Source organism: Primulina tabacum, chromosome 17 (genome assembly GCF_025594145.1).
Source record: "Primulina tabacum isolate GXHZ01 chromosome 17, ASM2559414v2, whole genome shotgun sequence".
NCBI classification, from domain to species: domain Eukaryota; kingdom Viridiplantae; phylum Streptophyta; class Magnoliopsida; order Lamiales; family Gesneriaceae; genus Primulina; species Primulina tabacum.
Window position 1 is genome coordinate 849,205 of NC_134566.1, and position 18,200 is coordinate 867,404.

At 36.1% G+C, this 18,200-nt stretch overlaps 1 protein-coding gene across 1 annotated transcript; it reads left to right on the forward strand.

The window, feature by feature from the left end:
- Positions 1–11,980: 11,980 nt before the first annotated feature.
- Positions 11,981–15,107, forward strand: LOC142531744 (uncharacterized). Its single transcript, XM_075637996.1, has 2 exons — positions 11,981–12,350; positions 13,398–15,107. Exon 2 carries the CDS (start codon positions 14,082–14,084, stop codon positions 15,105–15,107), a length of 1,026 nt encoding a protein of 341 aa, XP_075494111.1. The 5' UTR covers positions 11,981–12,350; positions 13,398–14,081.
- Positions 15,108–18,200: the final 3,093 nt, after the last annotated feature.

Sequence of the window (18,200 nt, forward strand, 5' to 3'; positions counted from 1 at the left end):
GTTATGTGTTAAATTATTTTAAATATTTGTATTTTTATTTTATTATGCAATTTAAAATGTTTTCACAAGTTTTATATTTCAAACGAATATTTGATGTCGAACCGAGAGAGAAGACCTGAGACTATTAAGGTGTTAAATATTTAAAGTTACATTTTTATTTAAGCCGAGAAATTAAGTATTTTAAAATATTTTTTAAATTTAAGCATTTAAGGGCTAAATTTAATTTATCGAGTGAAATAAAGACGTTAAGTATTTTAATTAGCAAATTTCAAAAAAATAAGATATTTAAATACGTCCACTCGAAATACGATATTTTAATAATTATTTTTATTATTTAATTAATTAAATTAGTTAGTATTTAATTATAAGTAGAATTTAAAATTTTTAGAAATATTAATTTAATAAACTTTTAAAAGTCGGAGGGCTTAATTAGTAATTTAAAATGTGATTGATTAACCTAACTACCTAGCTATTATTTTATTTAAATATAAGGTAGAGTCCTACCCTAAAACCTTCAATCACCCACGCACACACACAACATACACAATATTTTAACACACTTGGCCGTGAGTTTCCAACATAAGGGCTTGTATTGTTTTTAATTTTCTTCCATCAGCAAGCTTAGCCGATCATCACACTACCATCCTCGATAAATTTGGTCACTTTTCAAGCCATTAAACGCAGAAAACCGTGTCTGTTCGGCCTCCGTTCTTCCCTGTGTTCATTTTTTCGATATATCGTGCGTTTCAATGTAAATGCATGTCTAAACCTTTCTTCTATCCATCAATCTTGTTATATACTGTATTTTGATGCAAATTATGTATGAAAACTTGTTAGTTTGATCATATGTACGCTAGAACGACACAAAAACTATTTTTGGATACGAAATATGCATGAACTTCTACGTTTCTTCGAGTTTTTAATCGCCCTCTTCACTGGACCGATCCTTTGATTTGCTGCTATGTATGATCATGTTAAGAGATGTGTTTAGGTGTCATTAAGTGGTCCACAATGGGCTGTTAGGCCGCTGGTGCAGTAGGAGGCGAAGGAAGCTTCACACATGATTAAGGGGTGATTGTGGGTTTGTGCGTGGGTTTGGTTGCTAGGCTGGGCCAGGGATCATTTCTATGGTCTAGGAGGGGTCTTAGGGTCCCTGGGTAGGCCTAGTGTGGGTTGGTTAGTATCCGGTTGGGTGGAAATAGCTGTTGGAGTCATGAATATCAGCTTGCACGCGTAGGGCTTAGGCACGACTAGGGATCACATTGTTTTGTGGTTTAATGGGCTGTGGTGCATTATGGGCTATAATGAGCTGGATCAGAGACTTAAGTGATGTCTAAGGGTCGAGTCTATGTCTTGGTTCAAGCTTGGTTCGAGTTAGAATCGGTAGGAAGTCATACGGAATGCATAGGTGTCATAGTGTCACTTTTTTGGCAGCTTGTGTCTATATTGTTCATCGTGCATGGTACGAGGTGTGGTTATGGTTTGGGGCTGGTTTAGGGCCTTGGGCAGTACGTTAGGATGTGTTTTATGTATCGGTCGAGTCCCGAGGCGATTGGTACATCATAAGTAGTTCTATTTAATTCGGGAGTTATATGTGTCCGAATGCGTCTTAGGGGCTGTTTTGGATATAAATTTTAGTATATTAGAGTAGTATGTCCAAGGACAATCGAACGAGGTTCAAGACATTCATAAGTATGTATGACGTGTAAAATAAATATTTTTGAGGTATGTGATTTTTCTTGTGGCCAAATCTCCAACCTCTTCGGAGGAATTATGTTATGTTAGGGAGTGGACATCCAGTACAAGAACTGTGGTGATCCCTGTCAATCCAGTACTGTAGTTTAGTTTGATCAAACAATTTTTGTTGTAGGCCACTTGCATTGAAAAGAAATCTACGCAAAATGATTTAAGATTACGATTACTACAACGAGCACGAAAATATGATTTTTATGAAAATGTTAATGCAGAAAATTCGCATTATACATATTTATGCTTAAATTATGCTATGTACGAGTTATGTTTAAATTGCATGAATATTTTTTATTATGTATTATTTGTTATTCACATTTTATGCATGTTGAGTCATGAAACTCACTAGACATGATTGATTGTGTAGATGAGGAGGCTGGTGGAGGTAGTGACCAGTGAGCAGGCTCGGGCCAGTGGCTGTGCAAACCCATAGACCTTCTAGTTTACATGGTTTTATTATGCACATTTTGAAACTATTTTCTCTAATCTTAGGCCTTAGTATTGGTTACTAGTAAGTTGAGACTTTTAAATATTATGTTGGATTTTTTAAATTATGGTGGGTGTTTTAACTTGAATTTTATGGTTGTCGTATTTAAAATGGTGGAGAATTAATATTAACTTTATTTTAGTATGCATGGTGACCGTTATTTTATTATAAGGTTATATTTTTAATAAATTATTTAATAATTATATTTTTAATAAATTATTTAATAAGAAAATTTTAATTTTTTATGCAAATATTAAAGTATTAGTATTTTAAGATATGGTTCGTCACATGTGGGTTCACAACTTTATGTGATTCAGAATAACATTCATTCTTATTCAGGCTTACCTTAATTTGTCTCATTCTTTTTATCAACCCCTTGATCAAGAACATCAAAACTCAAGTCTGATTACATCCATCAGTCATTGTAAGAGCATCTAGTAGTATCGACACATGATCCCCTATGTATCACTGATAGTGCCTAGCTACAAGAACTTTTTATTATTATTTGCGTACAATATGGTTTTTGTAGGCACCATCAGTGATACCCTTATGTTATTATTAGCGTATAATATGGTCTCTTGAACTCATATATATCGATTGAATCTACAATCATTGATATATCGAGATTCGCAAATTAATTCGATAATGATATGATATATCTTTGAGTAATAATAGTGACATTGTATGTGCAAATGAGGAATACCTTTCTAAAATACACTTGTCTTACTCTGAAAAGATATTCCTTCAAGTATTAACTCATTATATAACACAGGATATCTTCATCTGTAGGCGAGCGGTGATCTCCGACTACAATACATTGGCTATTACGTATTTTGAAACTACACTCAACCTCGCCACCTGATGACTCTCAATGGAGTTGATAAGCGGTTCAAGGTACATGCTAGTAAGTTGAGCCTTTACGTTATCCCGAGTCAAATGACTAATGATGTACAATCATAAATGCGGACTATTTCACTCGATAAGTGATAATCACTTATGCAGTCTAAGTGAATGTTGTTCAGTACATCATCAAATGATTACACATCTGTATGAATAGTCATGATCTTACCAATAAAACATGATGTTTACATCATAGATTCTAATATATCAAGCGAAATTTATCCTTATTTAGGCGATTGATTCGACTAGAAACCTGTTTGAAATATACAGTACACCTGCTGAGTTTCATGATCTTACGTTGATATGCAAAACTCAAGGTACCTGTTGTCTGTTCAAGGGTTTTATCTTTGCAGCTTACATGAGTATATTTATCCGAATCAAGCCAAACAGTATCAGGCTTGAATTTGACTCATTTAAGATTGATACAGTGAAACGACCTCGAACTTTTTTTCTTTTGTAAATCATCAACTCGAAAATACTAATTAAAATAACTTCAAATTTTCATAAATCATAATAATTTAACATTTAAACCTCAAATATATCAAAATATCCCTAAATTATCGATTAACCAAAATTCCTACGTCGACCTTTAAAAAGATCAACTAACATAACATTTAAGCATAAAAATATCTCCAATAAAATCATTAACATAAATCTTTTAAATCTTATATCTAACAATCTAGTGCGGAAACATAAAGGTCCCTCGGAAGTGTACTACTGCACTCGATCCACTCAATCGTCAGCGCCTCCCATAAAATCATCAAATCATGCATCATACAAACCTAGTGAGTCTAATAACTCAGCACGTTCTAAACATGGGTAGCAAATAATAAATACATAATTACATTCATCTAAAAATCATACTTTTATTTAAAATAATCTTTTGAACATAAATAAACCATTTAAAAATCATTTAAGCATAAATAAATCATTTAAACAGTTTTTAATCATAAATCATATATCATAAATCATTTTAATCGTAAAGCTTTCAATCCTTTATCATTTTAGGTGAAGTTTGATCCTTGAAAGTGACTAGCATTTATCTTTTGGTCGACTGATCAGTCTTCAGCTCAACATGGTCCATGGGGGTGGGCACTAGGTTCCACCGTAGAAATACGATCGTCGGAGCTCCCTCGGAGGCCTTCTCCCATAGACGGGCTCCCTCTAGGGCCTCCTCCCGTAAATGAGCTCCCTCTAGGGTCTTTTCCCTCATGACATCCCCACAAAATCATAATACATCATTTGTCATAGTCAATTCACATCCCTTAAAATATTTTTTATTTTAATTTAAAAGCATAAAATATCATAACTTTTCAAAAATAACATTTTTAAACGGTATAAATTGCACAGTTTTACCATAAATCATAAAATATCATAATTTCATTAAAATAAACATTTTAAACTATAAATTATCATTTAACATGCATTATGATCTTTCGGGACGCTGCCAAGCTTTTACGTATTTTTTGAGTGTAACATTACTGTTTTGCCCCTAGACGTAAAAATTCTCGATTTTATATTTTTCTTGCTTTTAATTACATGGGTTTATTCCAAATAATTATTTAAGTTTAAATATAATTTTTCATAATTTTATTCGACTTAATTCGAGGCTTTTCAAATTAATTCTTTAATTAACTATTCGAGATGCGATTAAATTTCGGATAAATTCAAAACTCATTATTTTGATCTCAAACTTTAAACATAAACTTTTTAATACCTAATCTAACCTTATGAGCAATGAATCACACCCGTGGACCCATGATTCCAATTTTAGTTCATTAATTCTCGAAATTGACCCTTATGTGAACAACTCGAGCCATTTTCTTATTTACTCGAGCCATGGTCAAGCCACCTCGAGCCATACCCGAGCCAACCCATCTAGGAATCCTACTGACCAAGCCCGATGCATAGAACCAGACCCTAGCTCGCTCAAACACTCCTAGAACCTGACCCATAGCTGCGCATGGTTGGCTACCCGTGCTCATAGACTCCTAGTGACACTAGGACTCTTCTAGCCGAGCCCCACTGAGCCCACCTGACCCTAACCATCCTTGAACCACACCCAGACCCAACCAAGCCCAGCCTAGACCCTTGAACCCAAGCACGAAGCGCTGCAAGCTTGCTGCCCGAAGATGCAAGGCTGCGCGCAGGTGCTCTCTCGCGCTTCCCCGAGCCATCATTGAGCCCAGCCACACCTCTGAGCCCAGCCCTTCCTAACCCTCCCTGGACCATCCTCAGGCACCCTCTAGACCTTCCTGAACCATGCTTGTACCCGTGCACCAGCCTAGATACTTGAACTAGCCGCGCGCCTTTTTCTTCCTTACGCGGGTCTCGCGCGTTCCCTTCCTACCTACGTGCAGCAGTGCCCAGCCTCCCTAGGACTCTTCCTAGCCCCTCAACACGACCCTAGCCAAGCCCCTACCAGCCCTGGCCGAGTCCCAACACCCCATGCAAGCTAGCCGACCACTTACCCAAGTATAAGGCCAAAACCCCAACAAGAAATTCCATGCAAGAACCCTTCTGCCACCTAAGAATTTCCAGCCTTGTTTTCTTTTAATTTTATTCAATTTAATCATAGTTCATCTTATATTGGCAGTGTGTCCGTTGGATTCATAACGCTTTTCGTATGAGCGTAAAAACATCGTATTTTTTGAAAATAAACGTTCTATTGTAAAAATATTCAAACACCAATTTTTTTCGTGAATCAACAATTAAATCATGCATAATATGATTTTTATGATGTTTAAAAGGATTTAGAAAACGTACATTTGCGTTTATAACGCTTGGATAGTCGATCGTTGGCGAGGGTGCGATGTTGGACGATCGGACGACGAAGAACCCTTGATTTTCTTCCTTCCAATATTTCGAAAATTGTTTGTGTGTATAAGGTGTGATTTCGGATGCTTGGAAGTGTTTATGGGGTGAATAAACACTTGGTTTAGTTATTTATAGATTTAATTGCATGATAATGGGCTTTGGTTTTGAGCCTTGTGATGAAACTTAAAATTTATAATTTATTATATGTTAAAACCTAATTTTAAAATTTAAGTTTCATTAAAATTATAAAATTATGTTATTTTAGTATTGTTTGTTTATATTTAATTGTCTTACTAAATATGTTTTATTTTCAGATTTTCTACACGTTGGTAAAATAATGATAACTCAAGCTACAAAATTCAAATTGAGGTGATTCAAACATGTTTGGAATTCTTGAAGAATTATCTACAACTTTGCAGAAGACATGAATGCCTAAAAAATTCATTAAGATGATCAAATTGTGCAAATATCAAAAGGATGACATATTTACTTTTACTATGACCAGCATATAGTAAAAAAATCATAACTATTTCAATATTTAACCAAATGAGGTGAACCAAAAGGTCAAATTCATCTACAGGCAATTCCCCACATGTTGTTGTTTTAAGCAAAGTCAAATTCGGAGATTAAGGTCATGGAACATAGCATTCCAAGAAGGGCCAAGAAATTGAAGTTGAAGGAGACAAAAACTACTATTACAACTACATGGCAATAATGAATTTTTTTACCTTTTCTCTCATTTGACCTATAAATAGAGGCCTTGTGATAGCTTGAGGAATATCATATCCCATTGTAAAATATAGTTTTTGTGTATAAAAGTTCTAAGTTTAATATATTTTCTTTCCCAACTATGAGTGAGGATTTTAGTGTGGATCAAAAGTAAGCTCATGGCAAGCTAAATCTAATATCTCAAGGTGAAGATGATGAATTCTTGGTGAAGTAAGATTGTTTATATTTTGTATATTCTTTCTATATTTCTTTTCCTTTAGCTAACTTCTTTTTATTGTAGGTATAAAAATGAATTATTTCCAAAAATTTGCTACTACTTAAATTATAATTCACCCAAGTGTAGGTTGTCTACAAGTAATATATTTCGTAAGTACGAGATCAATCCATAGAGAGGTTATTTTAAGTTTAAATTTATTAATTTATAAATTACCAAATGCAATAATGAAGTTTACAAATTATAAATTTTGTCAAGGGTCAGAGATTTATTCTTGGTTTATGTAATATTGTTTAACTAAAAGTAGAACAAAGGAAACCACCATAATTAATGGTTCCAAGAAAAAAATTAAATATTTAAACACATCCATAATATAATATAGTTCTCACTATAAAAAATACCGAATTAACCGATATTTTATATATGGTGCCTATGATTATATATATAACTGTATAAATATAAAATTGCATAAAATAAATATTAAATTAAATCATTATATTCCATTTAAAACAACCGACAGAGCCACGCTATTGCATAAATGAAATATATGATTTAATAAGTTAGTTGCGAGAAAGTAAAAGTTAGTTGCAATAAGATAAATGTTAGTTGCAATAAAGTGAATGTTAGATTGTTAAATGTTAGTATTAAATCATAATATTTCATTTAGAAAAATCGGCAGAGCCACGCTATTGTGTAAATGAAACATATGATATAAGTAATGACGCTATGTCATTATTTGTCAAAACGTTTGGAAGATTTATGAGAAGAAGTCGAGGAAACTTTCGAAGACAATATCAGAGATATAACTCCAAGGAAGAACCTAATGCTTGCTACAACTGTGGCAAAGCTGGTCACTTTATTGCTGACTGTCTTAAACCAAAGAAGAACGGTCGAGGCTCAACTGAAAAGGGAAAGAAGTCTTACAAGCACAAGAGAAGAGCTAAGGATGATAAGAAATCATACAAAAAGAAACATGAGGTGCTTCTAGCAGAGGAAAGCAAGTCCAAATGGGCAGAATCTGACAATGATTATTCAGAACTTGAGAGCTTGAGCTGCTCTACTGATGATGATGAAGAGGTCAAGTGTCTGATGGCGACACAGAACTAGAGTCAACTAGTCAACAGGTATTTGACTTTAGTTCAACTGACTTCACACAAGATGAACTTATTTCTACACTTCATGACATGGTCAACGAGTATCACAAGCTTGCCCTATCTTTTGAGAAGGCCAGAGCAAAGCAAACTGATTCCAAAGACTATGAAACTGAAACTGATGAATCAGTTGATCTATTGAGTCTTAAACGAGAGATTGCTGAGCTGAATGCTGAAAGAAGCAAGAACCAATATATGATTCAGCAGTTAATGCTTGAGAATTCAAAGCAAACTGAGCTTATTAAGGCATGGAATAAATCATCTGTTGCACTAGCTGAAATACAAGATAAGAAAAAATCAGTTACTGATAAAACTGGTTTCATGTTTAGCAACCAAGATAAAACTTTCACCAGTGATACTTAGCCAAAACTGAACATGGGCAAAAGGAAATATATTCACTTTGTAAAATCAGTTGTGGTACAAGAATAACATGAGCCATGTAAACCAGTTGTACAGCCTATTGAAAATAAGAACAAGGCTAGAAGGTATGGTATTGGTTATAGCCCAAAAATTTCAACTGACCCACAAAGTCAGTCACCAAAAAGATTCAGTAATAAATACCTGAACTATTCAAATGGCTACTCCAATTACTATAACAGTAAGCTGGTTCAGAAAAGATATCGGCTGAACAACCAGTTGAAAAAGACTAAAACTCATATTGCTTCATTTGCACACTACACATCAAGCACACACAAGCCGAGAAAAACTATCTGGAACACAGCAACTGGAAAGTCAGTTAGACTCGTCCAAGTCTAAGTTCCTAAAGGACTAATCAGTTGAGGACCCAAATAGTTGTGGGTACCAAGATTATATATTGTGTGTGATTTCAGGTGACATGTACAAACAAAGAATCAACCTGGTATATGGACAGTGGACGCTCGCGTCATATGACAGGGGATGCAAATTTTCTATCTCAACTGATCAAATACACTGGTCCAAACATCAGTTTGGAAACAACTCCAAAGGTAAAACTATGGGTAAGAGTAAACTTATCCATGGTAATTTTACTATAAAAGATGTTTTACTAGTTGAGAATTTGAAGTATAACTTGATTAGCATCAGTCAGTTATGCGACAATAAATCCTCAGTTCAGTTCGACAGACACACTTGCTCAGTTAGAGATTCAACTGATGAGGCCATCCTAACTGGTAATCGTTGTAGGAACACCTACAAAGTCAGTTGGACTGATCAACCTTATGCGCCAATTTGTTTTATAGCTTCCAAATCTTCTAAAAACTGGTTGTGGCATAAGAGGTTGAACCACCTAAACTTTAAATCTATTGTTTAGCTGAGTAACCATAATCTTGTAACTGGTTTGCCCAAAATAGATTTTTAAAAAAATAAAATTTGTTCAGTAGGTCAGTTTGGTAAGCAAGTAAGATCTTTATTTAAAAACAAAAGGTGTAAATCATCTTCCCGATGCTTAGAACTGCTACATATAGATCTTTTTAGTCCTATACCAGTTATGAGCTTATAGGGAATGAAATACACCTTAGTAGTCGTGGATGATTTTTGAAGATTTACTTGGATTATTTTTCTTAAATCCAAAGACCAAACTGCTGCACAACTGATTAAACTTTTCAAAAGACTATTAACGGAAAAATGAGTTGGAATTGATCGAATAAGTTCTGATTGAGGGACTGAATTCATCAATCAAAATTTTTCACATTTTTTAAAAAATACTGGGATCAAGCATGAGCTCTCAGCAGCAAGAACTCCTCAGCAAAATGGTGTAGCTGAGAGAAGAAATTGGACCCTTAAGGAAGCTGTTAGAACATTGCTTGCTGATTTTGGCATTTCTCAGAGGTTTTGGGCAGAAGCAGTAAACACTGCATGTTACACTCAGAACAGATCAATGATTAATAAGAATCATTTGAAAACACCGTATGAGATCTAGCATGGACGCAAAAGTGCGGTTTTTTATTTCAAAATATTCGGCTGCAGATGTTTTATTTTTGATAATGGCAAAAATCGTTTAAAAGCCTTTGATGCTAAATCTGCAGAGGGGATATTTCTTGGATATTCATCAGTTAGTAAAGCTTACAGAGTTTTTAACAACTGCACTTTGAATGTGGAAGATTTTATTCATGTTGTATTTGATGAATCTGTGCTAACTGATAAGCCAACTGATCCAGTTGAACTAGTTGATCTCTTTACAAATATTAGTTTGGAGGATGATAATGAAGAAGAGAATCGCGTTAATCGAAATATCCTTCAAACACCAGAACCAGAAGTGCTGGATCAATCAGTTGAACAAGAAATTGTTACTGATAATCAGTTGGTGGAGAAAAATGATAATAATCAATTACCAACTGATACAGCCGCAACTGAAAGTGAAGAAATTATTCAGTTGCCAACCGAATCAGTTGCTGAGATGGATGCAACAAATGTTGAGTACAAATGGAAGAAATCACATCCACCAGAATTGGTAAAAGGTAATCAATCTGATCCGGTAAGAACTCAGAATCAAATGTTTAATTTATTTATTCATTCAGCTTTCGTTTTCCAACTGGAATTTAAGAAAATTGACGAAGCTCTTGCTGATCCTAACTGGATAAATGCAATACAAGAAGAGCTAAATCAGTTTACCCATAACAATGTCTGGAACTTAGTTCCAAGACCAGTTTCTAAAACCATTAAATATAGAAATTGGGTATACAGAAACAAACTGAACGAATATGGTTCAGTTGTGCGCAAAAAAACGAGGCTAGCAGCACAAGAATATAGGCAAGAAGAAGGAATAGATTACGATGAAACTTATGCACCAGTTGCAAGACTGGAAGCAATCAGAATATTCCTTGCTTATGCCTCATTAAAGAATTTTAAAGTCTACCAGATGGACGTGAAGAGTGCATTTCTGAACGGTCAGTTGCAGGAAGAAGTATATGTTGAACAACCACCAGCTTTTGTTAATCACTATCTTCTTGATCATGTTTATCATTTGAACAAAGCCTTATATGGTCTTAAACAAGCTCCAAGAGCTTGGTATGAAACTCTTTCAAAATTCCTAACTAATCATGATTTTACTGTTGGATCTGTTGATAATACTCTATTTAAATTTTCAAAGAATGATCACATTTTACTTGTGTAAATATATATTGATGATATTATTTTTGGGTCAACTAACCCCAAATTATGTGCGAAATTTGCTAAGTTAATGCAGGAAAAATTCGAGATGAGTATGATAGGTGAAATAAAATTTTTCCTCGGTCTGCAAGTGAAGCAACTGGAAATTGGTACTTTTATCAGTCAGACCAAATATACAAATGAATTGCTTAAGAAATTTGGCATGAAAACATGTTCAGCTGCAAGTATTCTCATGAGTTCATCAATCAAACTAGACAATGATCAATGGGAAATATCAATTGAGACGACACTTTACAGAGGTTTAATATGTTCATTATTGTACCTAACTGCTATCCGTTCTAATATTTTATTTGTTGTTTGTATGTATGCTAGATTTCAGGCAGATCCTAAGAAATCGCATTTTTCAGCTGCCAAACGTATTTTAAAATATCTTAAAGGCACAGAAAATGTGGTCTTATGGTATGCTAAGGATTCTTCTTTCAAATTAGTTGGATATTCAAATGCGAATTATGCAGGATGTAAGCTAGATCGTAAAAGCACCAGTGGATCATGTCAGTTTCTAGGAGACAGAATGATTTTATGGTTCAGCAATAAGCAAACATCCATAGAAAATTCCACAACTAAAGCAGAATATCTTGCTGCTGGAAGCTGCTGTGCACAACCGATTTGGATTCAGCAACAACTGAAAGACTATGGAGTCATTGCAAAAGAATCACCAATATCTTGTGATAATACAAGCACGATTGCAATTATGTACAATCCAGTTCTTCACTCCAGGACCAAGCATATCGATGTCAGGAATCACTTCATCAGAGACCATGCTCTGATGAAAGCAATAAGTGTGAGAGCCCAGCAATGTGAGAGCCCAGCCCAAATGGAAACAAAATGAAAATCTTGGACCGTTGGAAAACTTTAAAAAAAATCAGACACTGTACACGTCTCTCTCTCTCCTTCAATTCTCTGCATTTCCCGATCATTCTCGACCCTTCACCATTTTCTTGTCTTTGAACTTCGATTCTAGTCGCTCCGTTCGTCGAAAAATTAAATGAAATACATTTTCGGATAGCTCTCGTCGTAAGCTACGCATTGATACCCATTTTGCACAGAAATCTCATGATACTTTTTGAGCCCGTCGGAAACCGCCGCTCGTTTTCGCCAGAATTTGTGAGGAAAATCTCGGTTTAAGTTTCCTAGAGCTTTACTTCGAAGCCTTGAGGTATTTAGGGTTTCGAAATTTTGGGTATTTTGAATAATTCGAATTCCAACAATTGATATATGTTGTATTATTGACTGTACGTGAATTATTGAGTTGATTCGAGGTATTTATCGACTTTTTCAGAATTTAGTTTACTGAATTTCGAATTTTCAGATTTATAAATTGGGATATTTTGACTTTTGAGATGTACATGCGCTAGTCGGACACCGTTAAGATGTTGTGATTTGAAATTATAAGTTCTGGAAATTTAGTGTGAATTTTGGAATTTCTTCCGATGAATTCCTTGATTATTTAACTAAGATAGGAATTGATGTGCAATAAATAATTTTGCCACAGGATTGGAGTTTTCGAGAAATATTTAAGATATTTTGTGGTAGATTAAAGTCAGTTGAGGTACGTACGAACTGTTTTCATCACGACGTCTATTATGACGTGAGATGACGTTGAGTATTTTTTAATGTAGTGTGGCGTGCCTTATGTGTTTTCGTGAATTATATGATTTCATTCACGCATTGATACTGAGTTCATATGCTGAGTTGATAATTTATCTTTATTTTCATTATTTTAAATCAAATGAAAAAAATATATTAAATATTGAGATATTCATCGACGATGCATATTAACTATTGTGGCATAGCATTTCGAGCCTTGACTCCTTTGATTGCTATTGATATTGATCTATCGAGTTGTTGCGTCATCGATGGAGCGGGTGGGTAGGATTAGCACTTCTGATGACTTGCATGAGGGCTGAGCGGGTAGCTCCCGTACCCTCGATGCTACGTGCATGGATGAGTGGCGACTTGATGTTGCGTTGCTACGTTCCTGGCACGGGTGGCCATTGTTACTGTTGTTGATGCGATTCATTTGGACTCCGTTTGGTATCCGTTATCGGTTGTTACCTTTCACGCATTGCATTACATTGTATTGCATCGCATTTTACTTGATTTTATTTCATGTCAGTTATATTTGTCGTAATATTAATGGTTCGTCGTACTGGGGCCCGACCCCTCGTTTTTTTTTATTTTGTGGTTGTTTTCGATGCCATAGCATGTTATCCAGGATTATTTGATGCGTCTGGTGGAGCGTCAGGTAGTGGTGTCCAGTCGTCGAGTCATGGTTGAGAGTTCCCATATATATATACTATATTATGTAGTCATACATTTACCGGGGAGATGCCCCGTGTAGCTGTACTGTTATTTTTACGATGATTTGAATTGATAGTTGTGTGATCGAGCCTTGCCGGCTCTACATGTGTTTAGTCCTGGCCAGTGTGTCTATAGGTTGTGAATTGATGTTATGACTTTATTTCGAGTATATAAATATTATTTGTGATGTTTTGATTTTTTGGGATGTCCTATTTACGAATAGGTCATGCCGAAATTTCTGTAGGCACAAAATGGAAAATTTTAATCGCTTTCGCTGTTTACAATAATAAATCCTGGTTGTTTGGTCATTAAATATTAATCAGGAGCACGGGCCCCCACAGTTGGTATAAGATCGTAACTGGGATATGCTCGAATTAGAGTCTAGGTTACTTGAGTCTAGACACAAATAACATGATTGTGCATGTGTTTGACTATTTGCTCTTATTTGAATTATTTGGTGTGATTTGCTTGAATTTACCTGCGTTAGAACAACTAGCTGATTAGGCATGGTATGTAGTTTAGAAATTGCCTATAACTTTCTTTTATCTGTTATCTGCCTGTGGATTTAATCATCGTGTCTTGTAGAATGGCACCTGGAGGAAGAGGTATAAAAGGAAAAGAAATAGCGCAAGAATCTGAGGTGCAAAATGTTCGAGGACTTGCAGATATCATTAGAGGTAGACGTGGTCGACCTCGAGGACAAGTCGCTCAAAATGTTGAAGAAGAAGTGAACCAAGAACCTCCTCGACCTGAAAGACATGGAGCTAGACAGGTAGCGATTGAGCAAGAAGTGGAACAGCTGACACAGAAAGTTGGAGGAATGCAGTTAATAATTGCTCAGTTCCAAGAATTACGTCCTCCAAAATTCTTTGGCAACGAGAGCGGAGAAAAAGCAGCAGGCTGGCTGAAAAGTATAAATCATCTATTTAATTTTTTGGAGTATTCCCAAGATATTAGATTGAAGCTTGCCATCTACCAACTTAAAGACCGAGCACAACTCTGGTGGGAAGCCACAGAGGAAGCAATGAAGGACTCTAGTGAAATTATTACTTGGGATGCTTTTCGTGCTCACTTTACCCAAGAATATGCACCATTATCATATTATGCTGCTAAAGAAGAAGAGTTCAATCAGTTGGTGCAGGGCAATAAATCAGTGGTGGAATATGTTTCACAGTTTTCTGCTCTTTTGCCTTATGTTCCACATGTTGCTAGGAATGATCAGGCTAAACTACCACGTTTTTTGCACGGGTTTCAGCGGACTGTTCATACTTTGGTAATGACTGGATCGCCTAATACGTATATTCAAGCAGTAAGGCGAAGAAAATTGAAGCAAGTTTGCTCAGAGGAGACCCACAGCCAGGTCCTTCATCTGTTTCTCAGGGATCTGGGAGTAGTATGTCAATGCCAGTGGATTTACCTCCATATCAGCCTGTACAGTCATACCAACAACCCAAACAGCAGAGGTACAAGGCAAAAGGAAATCAATTCAAGAAGAAGTCTCAATCCAGCTCCTTCAGTTCAGGCAGTGCACGAGGGGGAGGTTCTGTTGGGTCGTCTAGCACTGTGCATTGTGACCGATGTGGTGGTCGACATTTTAGTTCCAAATGTGTAGGAGTTAACGGGACTTGTCATATTTGTGGTCAGATTGGACATTACGCCAGAGTATGTCTTAATGCAGGGAGACAGCAGTTCCAGCCACAACAATTTTGTCAAGTTCCCCGTGGACCAGTCTTTAGACCATATGCTCCTACCCAATCATTTCAGCAGTCTAGTTACCCACCTCCCAGAGATCATATTCAGCAGCCATTTTCAGGGCACAGCAAGCCCAAGTCCATGCTTTGACTCAAGACCAGGCTCAAGATGTACCAGGAGGAGTGATTGCAGGTATTTGTTATGTTTTTGACTATCCTGCATGCTATTGATAGACACAGGAGAATCTCATTCATTTTTATCTGCTGCATTTGTTGATGAGCATGAGATTGCAACTATTCCTATGTTGGATACTGTGTCAGTTGCTACTCCTGCCGGTGTATATTTGATGTCCCGTGAGATAGTTTTGAACCGTGTGATTAGATTTGAGGGTAATATTTTGATAACAAATCTAATCAAATTAGCCATGACTGATTTTGACTGTATTTTGGGTATGGATGTGTTGACGAATTATCGAGCCACTATGGATTGTTTCCATGGAGTTGTCAGATTTAGACCGTATTATGGCAGCAAATTGAATTTTTATGGTTATGATTCACAGTCTCGAATTCCATTAGTATCTGCAATGGAAATGTTCAGGTTGTTGTCAATCGGCAATGAAGGATTTTTTATCTATGCTCTTGATGCAACACGGGAAGAACGATTGAAAGTTTCAGACATTTCCGTTTTCAAGGATTTTCCAGATGTATTTCCTGATGAGATTCCAGGTTTTCCACCTCAAAGGGAAATAGATCTTAGCATTGAATTAGTACCAGGGACGAATCCTATTTTTAGAGCACCATATCGTTTAGCTCCAACAGAGTTGAAAGAACTCAAGGAACAGCTACAGGATTTACTGGAAAAATGCTATATCAGACCAAGTATGTCGCCTTGGGGAGATCCAGTATTGTTTGTAAAGAAGAAAGACGGAACGATGAGAATGTGCATCAATTATCAGCAGTTGAATCGGGATAATGTGAAGAATAAATATCCTATGCCGCGTATTGATGACTTGTTTGATCAGTTGCAGGGTACTTCTGTGTATTCTAAGATTGATCTTCGTTCGGGATATCATCAACTTAGAGTCCGAGAGGAAGATGTTCCTAAGACAGCGTTTCAGACACGATATGGGCATTATGAATTCTTAGTTGTGCCTTTCGGTTTGACTAATGCACCCGCAGTGTTTATGGATTTAATGAACCGTGTATTTCGAGAATTCATCGATAGATTCGTTATTGTCTTTATTGATGATATCATGATTTATTCTAAGTCAAAAACAGAGCACAAAGAATATTTGACACTAGTCCTTCAGACATTCAGAGAAGCGCGGTTGTATGCCAAATTTTCGAAGTGTGAGTTCTGGATGGACAGAGTTTTATTTTTAGGCCATGTTATATCAGCACAAGGAGTATCTGTTGATCCTAGTAAAGTTGAAACTGTTATCAATTGGCCTAAACCAACAAATGTTTCCGAAATTCGTAGCTTTTTGGGATTAGCTGGTTATTATAGGCGTTTCATTGAGGGATTTTCTCAAATAGCCAAGACTATGACGCAATTAACTCAAAAAGATCGACGTTTTGTGTGGACTGAGGAATGTGAGTCTAGTTTCCGAACTTTGAAAGAAAAATTGACCACAGCTCCGGTGTTAGCTTTTCCTTCAGGCTCAGGTGGATTTATTATTTGTACAGATGCCTCTCTAAATGGACTGGGTTGTGTTTTGATGCAACATGGGCGAGTGATTGCGTATGCTTCTCGTCAGTTGAAGCCACATGAGGCTCGATATCTAGTTCATGATTTGGAGTTGGCTGCCATTGTATTTGCATTAAAAATATGGCGTCATTATCTGTATGGTGAGCAATTTGTGATTTATTCTGATCATAAGAGTCTGAAGTATCTATTCACACAATCTGATTTGAATATGAGACAACGTCGATGGTTAGAATTTCTTAAAGACTTTGATTGTGATATTCAGTACCAACCAGGGAATATGAATCAAGTTGCAGACGCCTTGAGTAGAAAAGTTTATACTAAAATGTTGGCGTCGTTGACTATTTCAAAAGTCTATGAGCATTTGGGGACTTCAGGATGGACTTATCGACCCAATGGTAACTCTTTTATAGTTGCATCTATTCAGGTTGCACCACAGATTGTTTTTAATATCAAATCAGCACAAAGAACTGATCTGAACATTAATAAATTGAAAGAATTGACTATGACATGTCAATCAGATAAGTTCAGTATTGCTTCAGATGGATATTTGCGCTATAATGGTAGACTTGTGGTTCCGAATTTGAAAGATTTGAAAGAATCTATACTTCGAGAAGCTCATTGTAGTCGACACAGTGTTCATCCAGGAATCAGGAAGATGTATCATATCTTGAAATCTCATTATTGGTGGGAAGGCATGAAGAAAGAGATTTCTGAATTTGTAGCTAGATGTTTAACGTGCCAACAAGTTAAAGATGAGAGAATGAGACCTGTTGGTATGTTGCATAGTCTGGAAGTGCCACAGTGGAATTGGGAGCATATTGCTATGGATTTTGTGACACACCTGCCTCGTTCAAATCGTGGTTGTGATGCGATTTGGGTGATTGTGGATAGATTATCCAAATCAGCTCATTTTATTCTTTATGATCATACTTGTACTTATAAGAAAATGGCAAAAATGTATATTGATCATGTAGTAAGATTGCATGGTGTGCCAGTAACCATAGTATCAGATCGTGATCCTAGGTTTTCTTCCATGTTTTGGGGTAGTTTGCAATCAGCAACCCTGTTCAAAGTTGGCGATGAGTACTGCATATCACCCACAGATAGATGGTCAGTCTGAGAGGACCATTCAGACACTCGAGGACATGTTACGAGCAGTCGTGATGGATTTCAGGGGTGGTTGGCAGGAATCATTGTCTCTAGTTGAATTCTCTTACAATAATAGTTTTCAAGCAACCATCGGGATGGCACCATTTGAGGCCTTGTATGGTATAAAGTGTAGATCCCCGATATGCTGGGAAGATGT